Source organism: Pan paniscus, chromosome 13, assembly GCF_029289425.2.
Source record: "Pan paniscus chromosome 13, NHGRI_mPanPan1-v2.0_pri, whole genome shotgun sequence".
NCBI lineage: Eukaryota > Metazoa > Chordata > Mammalia > Primates > Hominidae > Pan > Pan paniscus.
This window is the reverse complement of record NC_073262.2, coordinates 26,130,241-26,151,803: the sequence shown is the minus strand read 5'-3', so window position 1 is coordinate 26,151,803 and position 21,563 is coordinate 26,130,241. Positions and strand designations below refer to the sequence as shown.

Below are 21,563 nucleotides of genomic sequence, written 5' to 3'. Positions count from 1 at the left end.
GTATTCCTCATTAAGCTGTGAAAATTTGGTCTAGGCTAGTATTTGAAAAATTCATGACTTCCCAAGAATACATCTTAGCCCAGTTTAAGAAACACTGCATTAAAAGTTAAGAGATGATGAAAAAGCAAAGGCACAAGCACAAAAATCCTGTGTTCCTACTCTGTTATGGGATGATGATCCAGAAGATCCAGAGTGTATTTCTGTTTAGATTGTTCTTTTTGTTTGTCAACAAAAAAAATACAAAGTTAACAAAGATTTCCCATATACTCAAGAATACCTATGGGCACAAGCTTAAGAAGCAGGACCTAAAGCTTTATAATCATTATGTTAGTGTAAAATCTGTGGAGGTACCCAGAGTATGTTTTTAGTTGATCACTAAAAAGTCACCCTAGGCAGAGCACCATACAGGAACCACACACCTAAAAGGCAAAGGATGAAATGAGGGATGGCTGGGACCTTTGAAAACAAAGTCTGCTTTCCAAGGATGGTGACAGATACCTAAGAAAAGGCATATGGATTTATCTGAGAAATAAAAGTAGACTGGTAATTACAGGATAGATAATGAATCAGATTTGTAGAAGATAGCCAGAAAGGTGAGGGGCTTTCGTGAAAAACAGACTGTTCTGTATACAACATATCTAGAAATGCAAGTATGTTACTAATGTCCTGAATGACATATTTGGGTATATAAAACGGAAAATCCTGTAACAAGTATGCCGAATGTGTTATATAGAATGTGTTACCTAGGAAGTTTTGCAAAACATTTTACTTAGGGAAAGGAATGCTTCTCATCTATCTGGAGTATTGAAATACTCCTACCTTCACAAAACAATCAGATTTTTGGTTCCTTTTAAATTGATAAGACTTGTGGGCATGTGGTGAGATAAATTTATGACCAGCATGAATTTCACTTTTAAGCTAGCAACTTAAGATCAACTAGTGAAAAGAACTTGGCTTGGCCCTAAGCAAGAGAAGCAGAGAATCTCAGTTTCCCTTTTGTACATTCTCACTTGCCCATGGTGCCACGATCACCTCACCCAAAGCTGGGTCTCTATCTTGTATCTCATTCTGAAACAGATTTGTTCACTCTATAACTATTACCTCTTCCCGATGTACTTTGATGTGTGCCTCTTGTAATCCAAAGCAATGTAAGAAATCTCTTATGAATGTATTTCAGTAACTTATGAAAGAAAAAATAACTAGTAGAGAAAGTGCTTTCAATCAAATTTCTGCCACCTGCCCCTGCCCCCCCGCCCACCACCAGTAAGTAAACCCTGAGAACCCTGAGAATTGCAATTCAATATTTTGTCCATCCTATTAAAACTATGCATTTCATACCACTTTTCCTCCTCCCTGAAATAATAAAGGAGTTAGAAAGGATGTTTTGTATGTGTTCCAATTTTGTGTCATTGATTACTATTGGCAATTTTTGTCTAAAGTTTTGAAGTAATAATAAACAGTGCTCTAGAAAATTCTGAATGAGGAAAATCAGCTTGTTTCAAGCACAGAATACCTTACTTAATAATAAAGAGCTAGATGTCAAGAATGGATATAACATATTGAGATTGAGGTGAGGGGGAAAAGAAAAAAATGAATGTAATTTTAAAAAGCATATACATATAGAATTAAATTTGTGTCAGTGATTCTCAACCAGAAATGGGATCAGAAATGAGAATTTTAGTATCAAAATCCACCTAGGTTTAAAAAGGTTAAGAAACACTGACCATTAATCTGAATAATTTGGATTGCAACCAGATTGGGATTTTCTGAGTTTTCTATGAGGAGAAAAGAATAAGGTTCCTGAGCAAATTAATGGTCTCAAGAAGACAGGGCAGTAAATGGAGACACCCAAAAAAACAGCTAGTTTTATCTGTTTCCCTTTTTAATATGTACACAAATGATCATGGTTCATAAAAACAAGTGGAACACAGCTAGTTGGCAATATTTTGTTATCTATGGTCTACCAACCCAAAAAATATTTTTTGTTGTTTATAAAAAGTAGCAATTTGGGCTGGTCACAGTAGCTCAATTTGGGAGACTGAGGCAGGAAGATCATTTGCGGCCATGAACTGGAGGCCAGCCTGGGCAATGTAATGAGACCCTGGGTATACAAAAAATTTCTAAAATTAGCCAGGTGTGATGCCATGCACCTGTAGTTCCAACTACTCAGGAGGCTGAGGTGGGAGGATTGCTTGAACCCAGGAGTTCAAGGCTGCAGTGAGCTATGATTGCACCACTGCACTCTAGCCTGGGCAATAGAGCAAGACTCTTGTCTCCAAAAAACTGTTCCTTCTAGTAATTTAGATATATACTTTATTCTGAATTAGTAAGATTTTATCAACTGACTTAAAAGATTTTAGAAAGAAGAAAAAATTCTCATTCTTGTTTCTCTCTCAATTTTGAAATAGTAACTGAAAGTATATATTCTTATTTGGCTTATTCCTCACTTAATGTTAATCACTGTGCCTCTCACCTTTTCACCAGAACATAAAGCTCAACTCTGGACACACTTGACACTGGACTTAAGGACTGTTGTAATAATACCAGATTCCAAGTCCATTTCTTTTGAATTGGTGCACTGTACACATAGGACTTACACAGATTTATTTGGGTTTAATTTAAGATTTTTCTTTCTGCCTTTGTATCTAATAAACTATTTTTCATCTCTTTCCCCAAGGTTTTCAAATAGCTGGAAATTCATGAATACTTCACATTTTCACTTGAGTTTGAAGATTATAAATTTAGAATTTAAAAAAATTTTTTCATTTAAAAATAGAACACTTGCAGTGAATTTAACATGTGCAAAGAAAGACATTTGATTTTGTTGGTAATTCAGTAAGATAACTAATGTGTACTTCAAAAATACAGGTAATATAAAATTTTGGAGTGAGCACTGTAATAGTCCCCAGTTTTGAGTCTTTTAAAAATAAAATTGCTATCTAAGAACTGTTTTCCCCTTATAGTCCAATACAAATTTTAATGGTAATATTGTGGAACAGAAATGAGAGTGTATCTAAAGCTTTGTTCATTTCTGGGGCATAACTCCTTTTTCATAGAAAATAGACTGTACTAGGCATAACTTGTTATATCTAATTTACCATAAAAAAAGTTTTTTTGATTATTCATATGTGATCCTATTCAACAGAAAACTTGGGAGAGTTAAGAAAGCTAGATTGAGGCTATAGTTGCCAGTCTAAACTCCTTTAGGTCATATTGATTAGATCACTCAATTGCATGTAAATGTTGATTCATTAATTGGTATTTCTTATGTCTGTCTTTTCTTCCCAACTACATTCCAGGACTTTGTAACAGAGATCCTTTTCTTATTTTCCCCTATATTCACTGTGACTCTTAGTGCAGCATTCTGCATTATAGTAGATAGTAAATATTTGTTGATTGAAATCATTGGGAGAAAGGAAAGCGAGCAATAAAGAAAACAGAGCAAAATTAAAGTACATGTATTATCATGTCATTTAATTTTTCTTGACTCTAATATTATAGTGACTTCCATGGAAATGTCTTTGTGTTCTCTAAATCAACTTATCAGTGATCTACTTAAATATCAACGAATGAAATTTTGTTTACATTTCTTTGAGAAAAGTGGTTTCTGTAACTTAGCTGATTTTTTCAACAAAAGTTGTAGATGTCTTGTTTTCATTTGAAACACACTTTTAACACAGTTGGTCGCAGTAGAATTTACTACATCTGAGGATACATAGTAACTTCAGTTTTCTGAATACTTGTCTGATTTCTAGCCCATATTTTTATAGATGGATTTACTTTAGGCATTGAATCTATTGGCTTAAACTATGGTTTGTGGTTATGTTAGATGAATGTTGTTCTCTACTTTGATTTGTAATCAGAGAATAAAGTATTTTCACTTCAGTGTTTTATGAAACCAGCAGTAAAAATCATTTATAGTCTTGCAGATGGTCCTGCTTTCTTATTAAGGCTATAACTTAGTCATCATTATTATTAACATGAATAAATCAAAGTTTTTTTCATTACATGCTCTCCATAATGTAGAGAATTAAGAGTGGTCTCAAAGATACTAAGTCTGAATAAATGGGAAAATACTCATGTTAGAACTGTATTATTCAACAAAAACTACATTTAGGCACTTTTCTTAGCATGTGATAGAGATCATAGATAGAAGCATACACCACACTTGCTGAAAGATTTGCCATTTTCATTAGATTATTTTCTGATATTCCATATTGTAATTTGTAATTGCTTTCATCTTAATTGTGGAATAAGTTTATATCATATTCTGCTTGTGTTATTAAAAATCTTTTAAAACGTACTCATTTCCAAAATTCATGTTCTTTACCAGTAACAGGGGGTATCACAGAAGAGCAGTTTCAGACACATCAGCAGCAGTTAGTTCAGATGCAAAGGCAGCAGCTTGCCCAGCTTCAGCAGAAACAGCAATCTCAGCATTCCTCGCAACAGACACATCCAAAAGCACAGGTAAACTGCTCTTTTCGTCATAGTTACGTTTGTTTCTTTCATCATTATGTAGTTTTATTCCATTTTAGTCAAGTCACAGAAGATAATCTTGGTTTTGCCACTCTTGATTTGGGGTCTGTAACCTGAATTTCTTTTCAGTTAATGTACGTAATTTTAAGTGACTAGCTTATAAACTAATCTCTTAATATTTTGAGAAGAGTGCTGGAGCCAAATATGGTATTTTAAATTTTTTGAAGGGTTGTTGAGAATTTATAGAAGTAATTATATATGTAGTTGTAAGAATCATTCTCCACCTCCACTCCCCCAAAGATTTTTTTGAAAGATAAAACTTTCCTAACCACTTCCTAAACTATGTGTTTAAGTGCCATGTGGATGTGCTCCATGAGCTGGGCAGTAATTCAGTTGAATTGTGCAATACATTAACAGCATATAACCCCTTGCCATTGTGAATCACATTTCCCTGTTGAAGAAAATTGCAGCCAGGCACGGTGGCTCATGCCTGTAATCCCAGCACTTTGGGCGGCCGAGGCGGGCGGATCACTTGCGGTCAGGAGTTCAAGATCAGCCTGGTCAACGTGGCAAAACCCTGTCTCTACTAAAAATACAAAAACTAACTGGGCATGGTGGTGAATACCTGTAATCCCAGCTACTTGGGAGGCTGAGGCATGAGAATCGCTTGAACCCTGAAGGTGGAGGTTTCAGTGAGCTAAGATCGAGCCAGTGCACTCCAGCCTGGGTGATAGAGTCAGACTATGTCTCAAAAAAAAAAAAAAAAATTAATTAAGATTTTTTAAAGTGAAGAAGAAAATTGCCACTAGGGGAAGTTGTTTGTAGACACCACTAAATAAAGATGCTAGAGATAAGAATAAAAATACTTCATAAAACCATAATTGCCAGAAGGAACCAGCCCTGCCAACACCTTGATTTTAACCCCATAAGCTTCATTGTGGACTTCTGGCCTGCAGAACTATATGATAATAAATTTCTCTTTTAAGCCACTCAAAGCAAAACTAAGAAATCTATTTCAAATTTGAACCACCTGAAAAACATAAACCTTGCGTTTTACGTCTTAAGTTTTATTGCTCTATAACTCTAAAACCACTTCTAAAGTAATAACTGAGGTTTACTCAATTTTGGTTATATTTTGTGAGCTCTCAGGGTAGAATCTGCCCATTGTGTTTCAGCCCATTCTCAAAGGGTCAGTACACTGACTTTAAAGATCCTGACTCCAGTAACATGAAAATCTCAGTGACCCTGGAACGCAACACTCCTGTGACATCCAGGTGGATCTGGGACTTGCTCAAGGACTAGGGCTGTAGGACTTAGTAACTAGGACTTAGTAACCAGTGTTATACAGAATCAAGAAGGAATGGCCATTTAACTTTACTTTGTTTGCTTTTTCTGAGTCTCTTGGTTAACCAACCAAAAGTATTTTCATCCTATTTCAGGGTTAGGCCAAGATAGGTTTTCACATTGTGACAAAAATGTCTATTAATCATCTCTATGATTTCATTTTATCCAAGTATCTAGTTTTTCAAGCATTTTAAAAACCATTCATTAATATTTATTGGAAAAATTAATAGAACATTAAAGCCTTGGGTTATTTAATCTCTAGTTCTTTCTCAGAAATAACTTCTCAGTTTTTATTCATTTCCCTGCTTCATATGCCAAAAATCATCTATGGAATCGTAGATCGCTTAATCTAAACACTTGTAATTGTTCAAGGTTAGAAAGGCAACAGCCTCTTGGGTTTGCCCCATCCCTTAATATGTTCATAAAATCACATCTAAAAATTAGAGTGTTTAACTTTGTTCATTTTATAGGGCTCAAGCACCTCTGACTGTATGTCTAAAACACTTGACTCAGCCAGCGCCCACTTTGCTGCATCTGCAGTGGTCAGTGCACCTGTTCCAAGTCGCAGTGAGGTAACCAAGGAACAGAACACTGGCCACAACAACATAAACGGTGTTGTCCAGCCTTCAGGTACAGCTGGGGTTTCACATGGTACCTACTTTCTTGAAGTTGTAACTCAGTGATTGGGAGTTTGTTTTTTGTTTTTTTATCCAAGGGGAAAATGTGTATAAGAAGTCAATCAGGACTCTAGGATTTCTTTGGAAAGATAGGGGGAAATAGGTAGATGTTTTCTAGAATTCATGTAGAATCTACTCCTTGTTTTCTCCCTCATCCATTGAATACATACCTGTGTAACATTCTACCCTTCCTGGTTTCATTCACATACTGTCAGTTGCCTCACACCTTAGGAAATCTGTTGAGCTAACCATCCCCATTGAATCATCCATGCATTGATAAAAAGGTGAAATATAATCCAGGACAGTAATAAATTGGAAATCAGATTTGCCTTCCCACTCTTACATACTGCTCGTAGGCATACTAACTCTGGCTCCCCCTCTTTAGATAGAGTATTGCTGTGAAACCCTGTGTGCTTCTTAGTACCCTGAGTCCACAAAGACTTGCTATTCCTATCATCCTTCAACTACCTCTCAGACCCTAGGATTTTCCAGTTGCTTTTATATATACCCATGAACCTGATTGTCCATTTTTACTAATATTCATCCATGTGTACATACTTAGGGAAACCCAACTGTCATTTCCATCTGTCCTGTTTACTTAACTCCACAGTTGCCAGATACAGGCGGCAGAATACTTTGCAAAGCCCTTTTATGTAGACCAGTAGAAAGAGGGTGTTTTGGGGGTTGTAGCAGATTAGTACATTCTACTTAGTGATCAGAAGCTCCCTTTGGAGAGACCAGTGTGTGAAAAGTTAACTTGGCATTCAATTCAAATACAAATGTTCGTATTTATTTTATTAAGCTTCTAAAAATAGTTGTATTGATGTCTCATGATACTAGTTGAATGACTTCTTTCTTTTTCAGGAACCTCTAAAACATTATACTCCACCAATATGGCTTTATCATCCAGCCCAGGGATTTCAGCTGTACAACTTGTAAGGACAGTTGGCCACACCACTACAAACCACTTAATCCCAGCATTGTGCACAAGCAGTCCTCAGACACTTCCCATGAACAATTCCTGCCTGACAAATGCAGTGCACCTCAATAATGTCAGTGTTGTTTCTCCAGTCAATGTGCATATCAATACACGGACTTCAGCACCATCGCCAACAGCCTTAAAACTTGCCACAGTTGCTGCCAGTATGGACAGAGTGCCAAAGGTTACTCCCAGCAGTGCCATCAGCAGCATAGCAAGGTGTGTGTGTGTGTTTCAGTGATTTTTCTCCCTCTGTGCTGGCTGTCCTGTGGGAAGAAAAAGACTTGTTTTTACACTGCTCAAGCAATAGGTGTTTATTGACAGACTTGATTTTCAGTAGATACTGAAGATCTGTATAAAGCTCTGTGACTTAGGTATTTGTTTAAGGTGCCTAGTAGGATGCTTAAATGCCAACCTAGTAGGATTGTTAGAGAAAGACAGAGTTAGTAGTAGAGAGAGAGAGAGAGAAAGGAAAAGAAAGAAAAGGACATCAAACTGTCAAACACATCAGAGTCTATGTTAGAAGCTTCAGTTACTCTTCCCCCCCACTGCCCGCCCCACCCCCGAGATGGAGTCTTGCTGTCTTGCCCAGGCTGGAGTGCAATGGCGCAATCTCAGCTCAGTGCAGCCTCCGCCTCCCAGGTTCAAGCGATTCTCCTGCTTCAGCCTCCCAAGTAGCTGGGACTATAGGCACATGCCACCATGCCTGGCTAATTTTTGTATTTTTAGTAGAGACGGGGTTTCACCACGTTGGCCGGGATAGTCTCAATCTCCTGACCTGGTGATCCACCCGCCTCAGCCTCCCAAAGTGCTGGGATTACAGGTGTGAAGTTACTCTTGTATTAATGTTTTATAGTTTAGGCAGTCTGGAAGATGGGAGTTGTTATGATTAACTCTATGCCAGAGTTTAGGTTTCACATCCAAATTTGTGTTTTCTTTAGCGTCATACACAAAGGGAAAGTAAATTACCTTATGTATATTAAAAATGAGAATATTCTAGGGTTAACGTACATCCATAGTATATTTTAGAATGTTTTTATATTTCTATGGCACTAATACAAGGAGAACAATGAATCAGAAAAAAATTGATTTGCATAGGTTAATAAATACATGATCTTAAGCCTATAGAATTAAACTCTAGTGGAAAGTAATTTCAGTAATATTGTGCTCCTAATGATTATTCTTTTTGAGTGTCATATGCTTCATCTCTCGAGAAAAAAAAAAAGAAAAACTTGGTTTGTCCTGTGATACATATTTCATAAGTAATTTCTCATTGGCTTCTACTGAAATGTCATGTTAAATTATTATCTTTCCTAAGTAAATAGCCATAATAAAAAAATTAGGAATTAATGGAATTTCTGAGCTGAAGAAAAGTTTTTCTCATTCCTATCTAGAAATGGCAAAAATGGGAATTGTTCTTGTGAAGTCATGTTTAGTTGTAATTACATAACAATGTTTTTGTAAAATAATGGTAACGTCATGTTCTAGAGAGTATTGATATTTATTTTATCCTTTGCCTTATTACCATAGAGAGAACCACGAACCAGAAAGATTGGGCTTAAATGGAATAGCAGAGACAACAGTAGCTATGGAAGTGACATAACCTAAAACACGTGGCTCTGACCTGTGCTGATGGTGTGCAGTCATTCATATTCCAGCTGAATGCAAAAGGCAACACTCTGTGGATCACAGAGTGTAACAATGGACCTAAATGGACTATAGTATATTGGATGTTAAATCCATATATGATGTATATTTTGTAAAATTGGGAAAATCACTACCTTGTAAAATAGTTTATTTGTATCATCAATATTATTTCTGTTACTTGAATAGTAGATATTCATCATCATGCTTTTGCACTTGAATTTGCAACTGAATGGATTTTAAAAAATAATTCTTTAATGGGATCATGAGCATGAAATGGGATCCTGCATCACTTGTTTTAACTATTTATTTTGCCATGTTTACATTTTGTATCTTGTAAAAATAAATCCAACTTTGTGTCTAAAAAGTTAAAGATTCATAGCTAGGAAATGAAATTCTTGTAATTTTTTTCTAAAGGAACTGTAAAGTTTTCACTTGGTTCATTTTGTTTCACAATTTGACTAGATGGACTTTTTGGTAAATACTTTAGTGGCATTTCACTGTCAAATATGAAGTTCAAGGCAAAATAGTATTTTCTATTACTGTGCAGGGGAAAGGGATGGATCGATACATGCAAATTTAATGTAGTAACTCACTTTTCCATATATTTTGAATGTATATTTCTATTTATAATACCAATTTATAAAAAATAATTACACAGAAAAAATGAAATAGGAAAAATTATGCATCTAGCACATTTAAACTGTGCAAATATGAAAATTTTTCGAGGATTACATTTTATCTGAAGGCTGCATATTTTAACTGGCTTTAAAACTGTAACACACCACATAAAAGATACTTTACCAGGTATGTATTGCATTATATCATTGCAATAATTATTGGAAGTCTAGATATCGAGCCATCCCAGGTGTTGGGCGGGGGGAGGGTTGTGGCAAGATTGTCTTTTCAATTTTGGAGAGTTTTCCTGTGGCTACAAGGCAAGTAACGGGTTGGAAAAAGTCTGACTGTAAGCGTTGGACACCTTCATAGTGTAGTGTTTTAGTGACTTTTTTTATACGGTTCTTGTAAATTAGATACGTGTAGTGGTGTTTCAGAATGTTTGTTTATGCACTAGTTCAGACAACTTTCCCTGTTACTTGTTCTTGATAAGTGAAAACTGCAGGGAAATAAAAAATACATATCAAAACATGGACATGCTGCATATGTGTTTATTTCACAATGTGCACACAGTATAAGTGAAAATTTAAGGGAGATGATAGCACTTAACAGCACTTTTCATGTTCACATGCTTTCCAAGCATTAATGAAAAGAACTATAGGAAGCTCATCTGTGGGCTCTATTGGGTTTCAGATAATCCAATATAAACTACCTTTGATATGAAAGTTTGTAAGGTATTTTACAGAATGTAAGTAATTTGCAGTATCGCAGTCATTGAAATGTCATAAGTGAGCCTCATTTTATAAATAAAAGTTTAGAGTAGAATTATATTGCAAGGGGGTTTTGTCAAGTAAGTACTGGGAAATGTAAATATTTTTAATGAATACAATTAAAACCATTTCAAACTTACATAATTTTATACTTTACATTTTTTATATCTGCAGTCCTGAAAGTTGTAAATTGATATGTCAGTTGAATTAATGGGCCAAGATTTCTGGTGAAAGTGGTTTTTATTCAGGTCCTAAATGTGTAAAGCAATTTATGGTCAAAACCATAGAAAAAATACTAATTTTGTCTTGGTTGTGACCTGATAGGATCCATGCTCGTTCCTGCCATACTACCTCTGGAGTTACTCATTGCTGATTATATAAAGGAAATAATTTTGATTTGATATGTATTATGACTGTGTTCATTCTGCTTATAGTTGGATGTATCTCCTTGCTATTAAGAACTTAAAACAACTTTAGTGCCAATTGCAGAGAAAGCTTTTTTCCCCGTTTTACTGAAGTAAAGCATGAAGTGAATTTGCCTTATGTGATATATATGTTATAAATAAGTAAAACAAAACAACTATCCATTTGTACGGTTTCTGGAGGTGGTGGCAAATCCAGAACTTATAAGACTGATGACCAATTGATTTGTTCCTTTTGAAGTAAAATAGAAACGTAAGCCTTCCTTATTTTGTTGGTTGTAACTGTTTCATGGATGGCATTTCAGTTATGTACATACACATTTTCCATTGCTTCTCTAAAACTTAAGTGACAAATATTTGTTTTCACTTTATTAAATTGAAGAATAGTCTATTTCTGCACTGGACAGCACTGCTCTCTTAGTTTTCTCAGGAAATTAGTGTTGGTACTCGGAGTCCAGTAAGCTTTCAGAATCCTTGGAGAATGTGTTTCTTTGGAATGGGTGGAGGTGGTTAATTTTTTTAAAAAAATAACAAAACGGGTAACTCTCACGTGGTAGGATATTCTTAATTCAGCACAGATAAAAACATTTTTGATTGTATTTTTCTTATTTCTCTACCTTCATAAAGAGAGTACACCCCCTTCCTTTCCCAATAATTCAAGGTCATTTTTATGATGTAGCTCTAAGTATATTTGAGGATTTGTTTTCTTTTGCAAAAGACCAAGGGAAAAACTAAACAATTTATAGGGCACATTTTAAAACTATATATATAACACACACACATGTATATTCTGGCTTTTTAAAAAACAAATGTATTTGCAACTGTGCTAGGTGTTTTTTTTTTTATTACTAAGGTTGTTTTGGGGGAAGGTAGGGGGAGAACAAGGAGGACCAACATTACAGAAACTTCCCTAGTATATACTGCTGTATTTGAGTATGATGCTACACTTTTCAACAAATTTTGTTGATCAACAATATACTTGTGACTGAAGTGTTTTATTGTCTCTTAACTGACTTGGCAAACTTCCAAATTTTAAAAGGTAAGAATATCTCAAGGGATTATGAATATTATATCCTGTAAGATAAGAGATGTTTTTCATCACTGACAGCAGCATCATAATAGCTAACATCATGGAGCATGGAGCATTCTCTCTTAATGACTTACTCATTTACTCCTAACAACAATTCTGTTTAGTAATATTATTTTTCCCATTTTAAAGATCAGGAAGATGAAGTTTAGAGAAGTTAGGTAACTCACTCTATGTCACATAGCTGTTAAGTTACTAAGGAATTAAACTTAGGAGTCACCACACTTCTAACCACACTGCCTTCTACCTTTAACATGAAAGAAGCCCTCCTCAAAGAAGTATTTATTCTATTTCTCAGTCCACTTGTTAGCAGCATCCGTAGCAGTTTAGAATTTCATTGAGAAGACAGCCACCCAACTATTACACCACGAGACTAAGTGAATTATATCCAACTGTGGCTTCTAGCCATCCACTGAGGAAACCCAAATATTCTTTTCTGCCTGCCGGACCTAGCGAGTAAGTGCTAAAGCTCTCAACACAAAGCAATGGGAGCGAGGTCTGGTCCAGGTCTTGGCCGATTTAGCACTTTCCAGACCTATTTCCCCATCTATAAGATGAGCAAGTTCTTGAAACTCCATAAAAGAGGCCACACTGAGAAGCTTCGTGGAGGTGTGCATGTGGCTCGTGTGTCATTGGTTGCTTATTAAGGAAGTAAATTATGTGAGCTGTAAGGTTGAGCATACAGTTTAGAGCTTATATATATATATACATACACACACATACATACACTTCTGGGATACATATGCAGAACATGCAGGTTTGTTACATAGGTATACACATGCCATGGTGGTTTGCTGCACCCATTAACCCATCATCTACATTAGGTATTTCTCCTAATGCTATCCCTCCCCTGCCCCCACCCTTCCCCAACAGGCCCCGGTGTGTGATGTTCCCTTCCCTGTGTCCGTGTGTTCTCATTAATCAACTCTCACTTACGAGTGAGAACGTGAGGTGTTTGATTTTCTGTTCCTGTGTTAGTTTGCTGAGGATGATGGTTTCCAGCTTCATCCATGTCCCTGCGAAGGACATGAACTCATCCCTTTTTATGACTGCATAGTGTTCCGTGGTGTATATGTGGCACATTTTCTTTATCCAGTCTATCATTGATGGGCATTTGGGTTGATTCCAAGTCTTTGCTATTGTGAATAGTGCAGCAATAAACATACAAGTGTTTATAGTAAATGATTTATAATCATTTGGGTATATACCCAGTAATGGGATTGCTGGGTCAAGTGGTATTTCCAGTTCTAGATCCTTGAGGTATCACTGTCTTCCACAATGGTTGAACTAATTTACACTCCCACCAACAGTGTAAAAGTATTGCTATTTCTCCACATCCTCTCCAGCATCTGTTGTTTCCTAACTTTTTAATGATAGCCATTCTAACTGGCGTGAAATGGTATCTCATTGTGGTTTTCATTTGCATTTCTCTAATGACTAGTGATGATGAGCTTTTTTTCATATGTTTGTTGGCTGCATAAATGTCTTTTTTGAGGCATCTGTTCATATCCTTTGCCCACTTTTTGATGGGGTTTTTTGTTGTTGTTGTAAATTTGTTTAGGTTCCTTGTAGATTCTGGATATTAGCCCTTTGTCAGATAGATAGATTGCAAAAGTTTTCTCCCATTCTATAGGTTGCCTGTTCACTCTGATGATAGTTTCTTTTGCTGTGCAGAAGCTCTTTAGTTTAATTAGATCCCATTTGTCAATTTTGACTTTTGTTGCCATTGCTTTTGATGTTTTAGTCACGAAGTCTTTGCCCATGCCTGTGTCCTGAAAGGTATTGCCTAGGTTTTCTTCTAGGGTTTTTATGGTTTTAGGTTTCAGTCTTTAATCCACCTTGAGTTAATTTTTGTATAAGGTATAAGGAAGGGATCCAGTTTCAGTTTTCTGCAAATGGCTAGCCAGTTTTCCCAACACCATTTATTAAATAGGGAATCCTTTCCCCATTGCTTGTTTTTGTCAGGTTTGTCAAAGATCAGATAGTTGTAGATGTGTGGCATTATTTCTGAGGCCTCTGTTCTGTTCTATTTGTTTATATATCTGTTTTGGTACCAGTACCATGCTATTTTGGTTACTGTAGCCTTGTAGTGTAGTTCAAAGTCAGTTAGCATGATGCCTCCAGCTTTGTTCTTTTTCCTTAGGATTGTCTTGGCTGTATGGGCTCTTTTTTGGTTCCATATGAAATTTAAAGTAGTTTTTTCTAATTCTGTGAAGAAAGTCAGTGGTAGCTTGATGGGGATAGCATTGAATCTATAAATTACTTTGGGCAGTATGGCCATTTTCACAATATTGATTCTTCCTATCCATGAGTAGGGAATGTTTTTCCATTTGTTTATGTCCTCTTTTATTTCCTTGAGCAACACCCCTCCATGCTAAAAACTCTCAACAAACTAGATATTGATGGAATGTATCTCAAAATAGTAAGAGCTATTTATGACAAACCCACAGCCAGTATCATACTGAATGAGCAAAAAGCTGGAAGCATTCCCTTTGAAAACCAGCACAAGACGAAGATGCCCTCTCACCACTCCTATTCAACATAGTATTGGAAGTTCTGGCCAGGGCAATCAGGCAACAGAAAGAAATAAAGAGTATTCAAATAGGAAGGGAGGAAGTCAAATTGTCTCTGTTTGCAGATGACATGATTGTATATTTAGAAAACCCCATCATCTCAGCCCAAAATCTCCTTAAGCTGATAAGGAACTTCAGCAAAGTCTCAGGATACAAAATCAATGTGCAAAAATCACAAGCATTCCTATACACCAATAACAGAGAGCCAAATAATGAGTGAACTCCCATTCACAATTGCTACAAAGAGAATAAAATACCTAGGAATCCAACTTACAAGGGATGTGAAGGACCTCTTCAAGGAGAACTACAGAGCTCTTTTTTTAAGTCATTAAGGTCATCAAGTCTGACTGTGAATAATTAGATCATGTAATGTAGCTGATCTTGTGCAGAACTAACCAACTTCAATAACTACAAGTCTCAAAAGAATTGTGTATTTTTTAGAGGGAGGACAGTGGAGAGAACAATTAGGATAGAATGTGGATATTCTATCATGGAAATTTGTTAAGCTGGGTTTTAATCCCTGCTCTGCCATTTAATTGGCTGGTGATTTTCTAGTCTTCATATCTCTGAGCTTGTATCATGCAATGAATGAATGGAATTGGATAACCTCAAACATCTGTGCCAGCTCCGATGCTATAGGAATCTAATCTCCTCACCCCCACCTCCCTAGGTGGCTATCTTGCTTTCAGAAAAATCTGCCTTTGTCAGTATCCATGGATTTAACAGCACCATTCAAAAGTATCAGTAACAAATCAGACCCTATGCACCCTCCTACTACTACGTTTCCTCTTCCTGTTGTCCAAAGGGGAAACTGCTTATTTCAAACATAAGGGCTTTGTTGCTGTTACTTACTGAGTGCATTGTATCCAACTGTGGTTGAAATTTTAGCATAGGGAAGATGAACACTAAGCCACATACTTCTTTAGCAGTAATTTTAGGTTTGAAGTTTATGTCATATCAAAATTAAAGTGTCCTGTGTGTACTTAAAGGTACTGTGTTTTCCTCATGAAATCTCCCTTACAGTATTATTGCATATTTGAACAAAACCATTGTTACACTAGCTGACTCAGTAACATTGCAGAACAAGATGGTAACATATTTCTGAACAGTGATTCTCAGTGAACACCTGTTATCCTCAGGAGAGCCTAGGATTCTGCAGTTACTTTTCAGTGCTAAAACAAGAGATTGACTACAGTCACAAAAGGAAAAGTATTTCACCTTCAGTATGCAAATTTGATTGGTGAACAGCATATTCAAAAGCAATGACATTTTCCTTTTACCAATGTTGAACATGGTTAACAATTATTGTTCAGAAGAACACTGTGTTCTTCCTCTGTTTTAGTTCCAGGGTGAGCAGGGGTCATGGACACACACAGCTCCTATCTTACGAATATCTATCTTGTGTGCTCTTCTCACTACCATAAGGAGATTTTGGTCAGTGATCAAGTGAACCCAGATTAGGGATCGCCAAGATGTAAGAGTTCTGCTTTTGGCCTAGGACATCTATGTTAGTTATCTGCTGAGTAAAAACGATTACAAATTTAAAACAATAGCACATTATTATGTGGGTTTGGAATCTAGCACAAGGCTGAAACCAAAGTGGTGCCAGGGCTACATTCTCATCCCGTGGGCCAAGTAGAGAAGGATCCGCATCCAAGCTCCTCAGATTGTGACAGAATTCTTTCTCTGTGGCTGTAGAATTCGTAACAGTTTAAGGCCAACAATGGAGAGTTTCCACTGCTTGGAGTCTCTTACTTCAGGGAAGATCTTGGCTCTTGGAAAGGGCTCGCCTGATTAGATCAGGCCCATGCAATGGGAGCACAGTCTTTGATTAGTTCAGTCAACTTATTAGGGACTTCAGTTATATCTGGAAAAGGCTTTCCTGATTAGATCAGGCCCACACAACACAGTGTTTGATTAGTTCAGTCAACTTATTAGGGACTTCACTTATCTCTGCAAAATCTCTTCACTTTTGCCGTATTTTATTAGTTAGAAGCAGGTCATTGGCCTTCCCCACACTCAAGGGGAGGGAATTACACCAAGGGCGTAGACACTAAGAGACAGGAATCATAAGGCCACCCAAGGGTGTGTCTGCCACAACATCTACATGATTGTATTAACCATCCCACCACCGCACACTCCAGTCTTCTCCTATCTCAGGACCTGCCTCAATAGATTAACTCATACATTTATAAAGAAACAATTTAAGGTCCTCTTTAAATTGTTACTTTGTAAATCATAAATGCCACAGTCCTGGATACTGGGAAGGAGGTCAGGTCAAGACCGGAGATAAGACTGGCATCACTAACACCAAAGGCTTTGCAGAAATTGGAATGGATGAGATCAGCTAGAAAAGAACAGACTGGGGAAAAGGAAGTGTGACCAGCAGAACCTCAGCATCTATGTGGCCAGGGCGGGGGTGGGGGCAGAGGAAGAGACGGAGTAGCAATAGGGAGGAGGATCTGGTCATCCAGAGCATTCTAATTTCCTTCAGAATCGCCATGCAGAGGTGGAGGACAAGTGGTGGAGGTCAGTGGTTCCTAAGGAAATAGAAGTGATGAGAGTTTAGCAGTGACAAAGTAAAAAGTAAAGTATCGAGGACAGATACTTAGGTTAGAAAGCTTGAGTACAAGTCCTGTCTGATGCTTCTGGCTGTCAGAACCACCTGGGTGAGCTTTTATTTTTTTATTTGATTTGTTCTTTATTAACAACCTCTGAAAGAAATAGGCAAACTTTGAAAAATACAGATGTGTGGATCTCACTCATCCCAGGCTGAATGAATCAGGATCTCCAAAAGTGAATCGGGATGCTGGTATTTTGTGTTTGTTTTAGTTTGTTTGATTATGTGGTTGGTTGTTGGGTTTTGGTTCATAAACTTACCAGATGATGATTACAGCTAAGGTTGGGAATGACAAGTTGTGACTGGACAAGTAACTTCACTGTAAACCTCAGAATTTATTTCCTCAACTGTCAAATAAGGGTGATTAAGTTATTTCCCAGTTTCATTCACTCCAAAAAAAAAAAAAAAAAAACAAGAACAACAAAGAATGCCTCTCACTGAGCAAGCTCCATTGCCACTAGAAATTTGTGCTATGAACAATTCCCTATAACAAATGCCTTCCTTTCCTGCCCTTTTAAGATTATGAGACCATATGCTTTAAACAAGTAATTCTAGCCTGGGCAACATGGTGTGACTTCGTCTTTACAAAAAAATTAAAAATTGGACAGGTATGGTGGCGCACACATCAGTAGTCCCAGCTACTTGGGAGGCCGAGATGGGAGAATTGCCTGAACCTGGGAGGTCAAGGCTGCAGTGAGCTATGATCACATCACTGTACTCCAGCCTGGGTGATGGAGCGAGCTCCTGTCTCAAAAATAATAATTCTTTCTTGGCAGTTCATTATAGATTAAAGGTAAAGTTAGTTAAATTTTCAATAGGAATTCTTAAATATCCCCCACACTTTCCCATCTCAAGCCATCTAAGTTCCCAAATCACCCCCAGAACATCATGCTCAGAGAATTGTTCCTCCCTGGTGGTCTAATCACTTTTCAAGTGCTCATTCATTCCCAGTGCTAGAGGTTTCCAGGCTCTCCAGACCATGGTTGTCAGTTACCCTTTCCAATCATATGACTGTAGTATTTGACTACAGGGGCAAAGTAGCCGTCCTGAAGCTGTGTTCGGAGAATTTTGCTTGCCTAACATATACATGGCTTGTTGGAGCTTCTCAAGGTTTTTTCCTAGGATTGTGTGCCTCTCCGTACCGTCTTTATCCTGGTGACATCAAAGTGTTATTTTTAGCCCAGAATTCTGTTCTGAATTCCATTCTCCTATATCCAATGCTTTGTTGACACCCCCACTTGGAAGTTTCACAGACATACCCAAACTTACCATGTGCAAAATGGAACAGTTTTTTTTCCTGCTTTCTCCCTAACCTGTTTCTACCACCTCTGCATCCTACCCCTGCTCACTCCAGTCCTTCCCATCTCAGGATATGGCACCACCACCCCAACCCGATTATAAACCATCAACACATCATTTGATATGCACTGCAAAATATATATTGAATCCGTCCATTCTTCTCCTTGTTCAGACTACCACCACCTTCTCCAGACCACTGCCCATCTCTTGCACTGCAGCAAGCTCATGACACTTCTCCCTACCCCCATTCTTATCTATTTCTAATCAAGTCATATGGTAGCCAATATGGATCCTTTAACAATCAGATTTGATCAATTTCCTCCTAAAACCTCTCCCTTCCATTGCTTCCCATTGCACTTAACATCCAAATTCCTACCCTGGCTGTAAGACCTTTCATGGTCTTGTCCTGCCTTTCCCTCCAAACTCATCCATATTACTTCATCTCATCCACCACACTCAAGTCCCACTGGTATATCTGGTCCTTGACTTTAACAAACTATTTCCTGCCTCACTGCCTTTGTATGTGGACATCCCTTTTGCCAAGAACACTCCTCTGTGTCATCTTATCTTTTAGGGCTTAACCGTGTTCAGAGAGTTGCTCTCTGGTCCTCCTGTCTAAAGTTGCTCTCTGGTCATCCTCTGAATGAATGGGACAGTGACTTTCTGTCTTAGCCCCTTACCTGTGGGTGCCATGAAGGAAATCATTGTATTGATATGATTTCTTTGTTTACTTGTCCCTTCATCTGTCTCATGAGCCTCATCATGGCAAGGACGTGTTCTCTGTTTTATCTTCTGCCCTTGGCACAGAGTCTAGCACATGGTAGGTGTTCAAACATTGGTTGAATAAATAAGTGAAGAAATAACAATTAGTGCAATTAAGCAGAGTCGAGAGATTTCCTTTTTATTTTTTATTCTATTTATTGTTATTTTAAACCAAAACATAATGATTGTTAAACATAGTTTAAATTCTCTTGAACTTATTAGCCAAACAGGTTTGAAATCTAAAACAGGTTATGTTTCCAATGCTGACCTCTCCCTTCAAAAGCTGCTTTTCCTGTGAAGCTTCCTTGTGAGGTTGCTGTCATCTGCAGCTTCCATCAAGAGTCTAACAGATGGTTGTGGGTGGAGAGTGGCAGAAAATAGGCTTTGTTTTAAGAGTCCCAAAAGCTATTTTTCTGCTTATATTTATACAGAATTAGCAGTTGTACGCAAGTGTAGGAAAATCTGGGAGCAGGTTGGGTAGCCGCTGGTTTTGTCATTGTGTTTGTAAGCTAGAAAAATGTTCTCATTAATGATTTCTGTGAGATTCATATCTGGGGTCTGTGGATAACCAGTGTTTCTTCTCCTTCCCAAAGCATTGTCCTTTCAGGGTGTATTTTTGTCAAGGATCAGATTTCAACACACTTATCAGGAATTTAGGGAATTATCAAACTTTCCATTTAAACTATTTTGGAGAGAGGATGCTTGCTCACACCAAAAGCCACATCAGATGTTTGTCAAAAAAAAATGCAAACGCTGTGTGTACTCAGCTGTTGATGTCTGACACCAGTTCTCTTCTAGATGTGGCTTGACTTGGGGTTAATTTTTTCATCTGCAAACTCTTCTGTCTTGGCTGATTTGAAGGGTGCTATTCTCCCCAACCCCTGTCACTGGAAGTGAAATTTGTTTCCGTGTTTATGAATGAGGAACAACCCTTTTCTCAAAGGCTTTTGCCTTTCCCCATTCTCTCTCGGGGAATAGATTGCACAGAATTTTTATAACTGAAAAACAGCCCTACCGATGATCTAGTCCATCTCTCACCTGGGACCCAGAGAGAGGAAGGAGCTTATCCAAATCACAGAGCAAGATGGTGCCAGATCTGGGATTGCTCCTAGAAGGATGCCAGTTGCCATGTGCTTTCCTCCACATAACCTTCCTCCAACAAATGGACCTTTAAGTGGTTTTAGCTCTTAGTCATGGTTCTAATTTTGAAAGTGTCAGCCATGTTACAAACATTTAGATGGTTTATTTTATACATTGTATAGGTTAGGGACCCTTCTTAAGTACTACATGCCTTGAAATTAGTATTTTAAATGTTAGTTTGCATTTAGGGTAATAATTATTACATCTAAGAAGTACATAAAACTACACAACTTTTTAAAAATTGAAAGCCATCTGTTCAGAAATTTTTCATATATTCACTAATTCAGCCTAATTTCATTGGATTAAAGACACCTATTTGCATGTATTTAAATTAGATCTATCTTTCAAACTAGTAATTTCACTGGTAAGTGGTAAATTACTGGAATAGTGACCCTCAAGAAATCCATAAAGAAGACTGGATGAAAATCTGGACCAGTTGCTTTCTTTTGTTCATTGTATTTATTACTTTTTCAGAATAATTTGTTTATCATTTTACTCAGTAACTATTGAGTATCCATTGTGTTTAAGACATCCTTGAGCACTGGGAAGGATGTAGAAATTTAAGATGCATGGCCCCCTGGGAAAAAAGTACACAAATACTGGTGGGGAGGATGGGAACAGAAATCAGCTGACCAAGGTGTGGGTCTCAACTCCTGCTTCTACCAGGTGTGATGTTTGCATCCTTCTAATGTGGCTCCCAAACTCCAGGCCTTCACATTACTCATCAAATAAAAGCTCAACTCCCCCCTTTGGCCTACACCACCCTTCCTGACCTCTTCCCTGCCCACCTCTTAGATCTGATTGATTTCTGCTCCTCTAGTGGCCTCCTGGTCAATCTGGTACCATCAAGCTTGTTCCTACCACAGACCCTTTGCATGCTGCCCCTCTGTCTGAAATGTTCTTTGTTCACTTCTTCACATGACTGCAGCTCCTTCTTATACAGTTCCCAGCTAAAATGCCTCTTTAGGAGGCCTTCCCCAGCCAGTTAAACTCCCTATCACTTCACCCTGCCTTATCGTCTTCATTGGGTGTCTGAAATGATCTTCTGTATTGGTCCTTTTACTTCCCTGTTGCCTGTTTCTTCTCCCTCTAGACTGCCAGACTCATTAGAGCTGGGACCGTGCCTATCTTAGTCCTGGCTCTGTCCTC

The 21,563-nt window shown here is 37.6% G+C and overlaps 1 protein-coding gene across 3 annotated transcripts in view; it reads left to right on the top strand.

Moving 5' to 3' along the window:
• Window positions 1–11,196, top strand: part of EPC2 (enhancer of polycomb homolog 2) — a 143,728-nt gene extending 132,532 nt beyond the window's left edge. For 2 of the 3 annotated variants that reach the window (XM_034954024.3, XM_003816689.6), the window contains 4 exons: window positions 4,334–4,470; window positions 6,294–6,453; window positions 7,365–7,698; window positions 9,010–11,196. In XM_034954024.3, coding sequence (XP_034809915.1) covers window positions 4,334–4,470; window positions 6,294–6,453; window positions 7,365–7,698; window positions 9,010–9,082 — 704 coding nt within the window. In that variant the 3' untranslated portion in view covers window positions 9,083–11,196. The remainder of the gene's footprint in view (window positions 1–4,333; window positions 4,471–6,293; window positions 6,454–7,364; window positions 7,699–9,009) is intronic. The other variant, XM_034954023.3, reaches the window with a different exon arrangement.
• The last annotated feature ends 10,367 nt before the right edge of the window (window positions 11,197–21,563 follow it).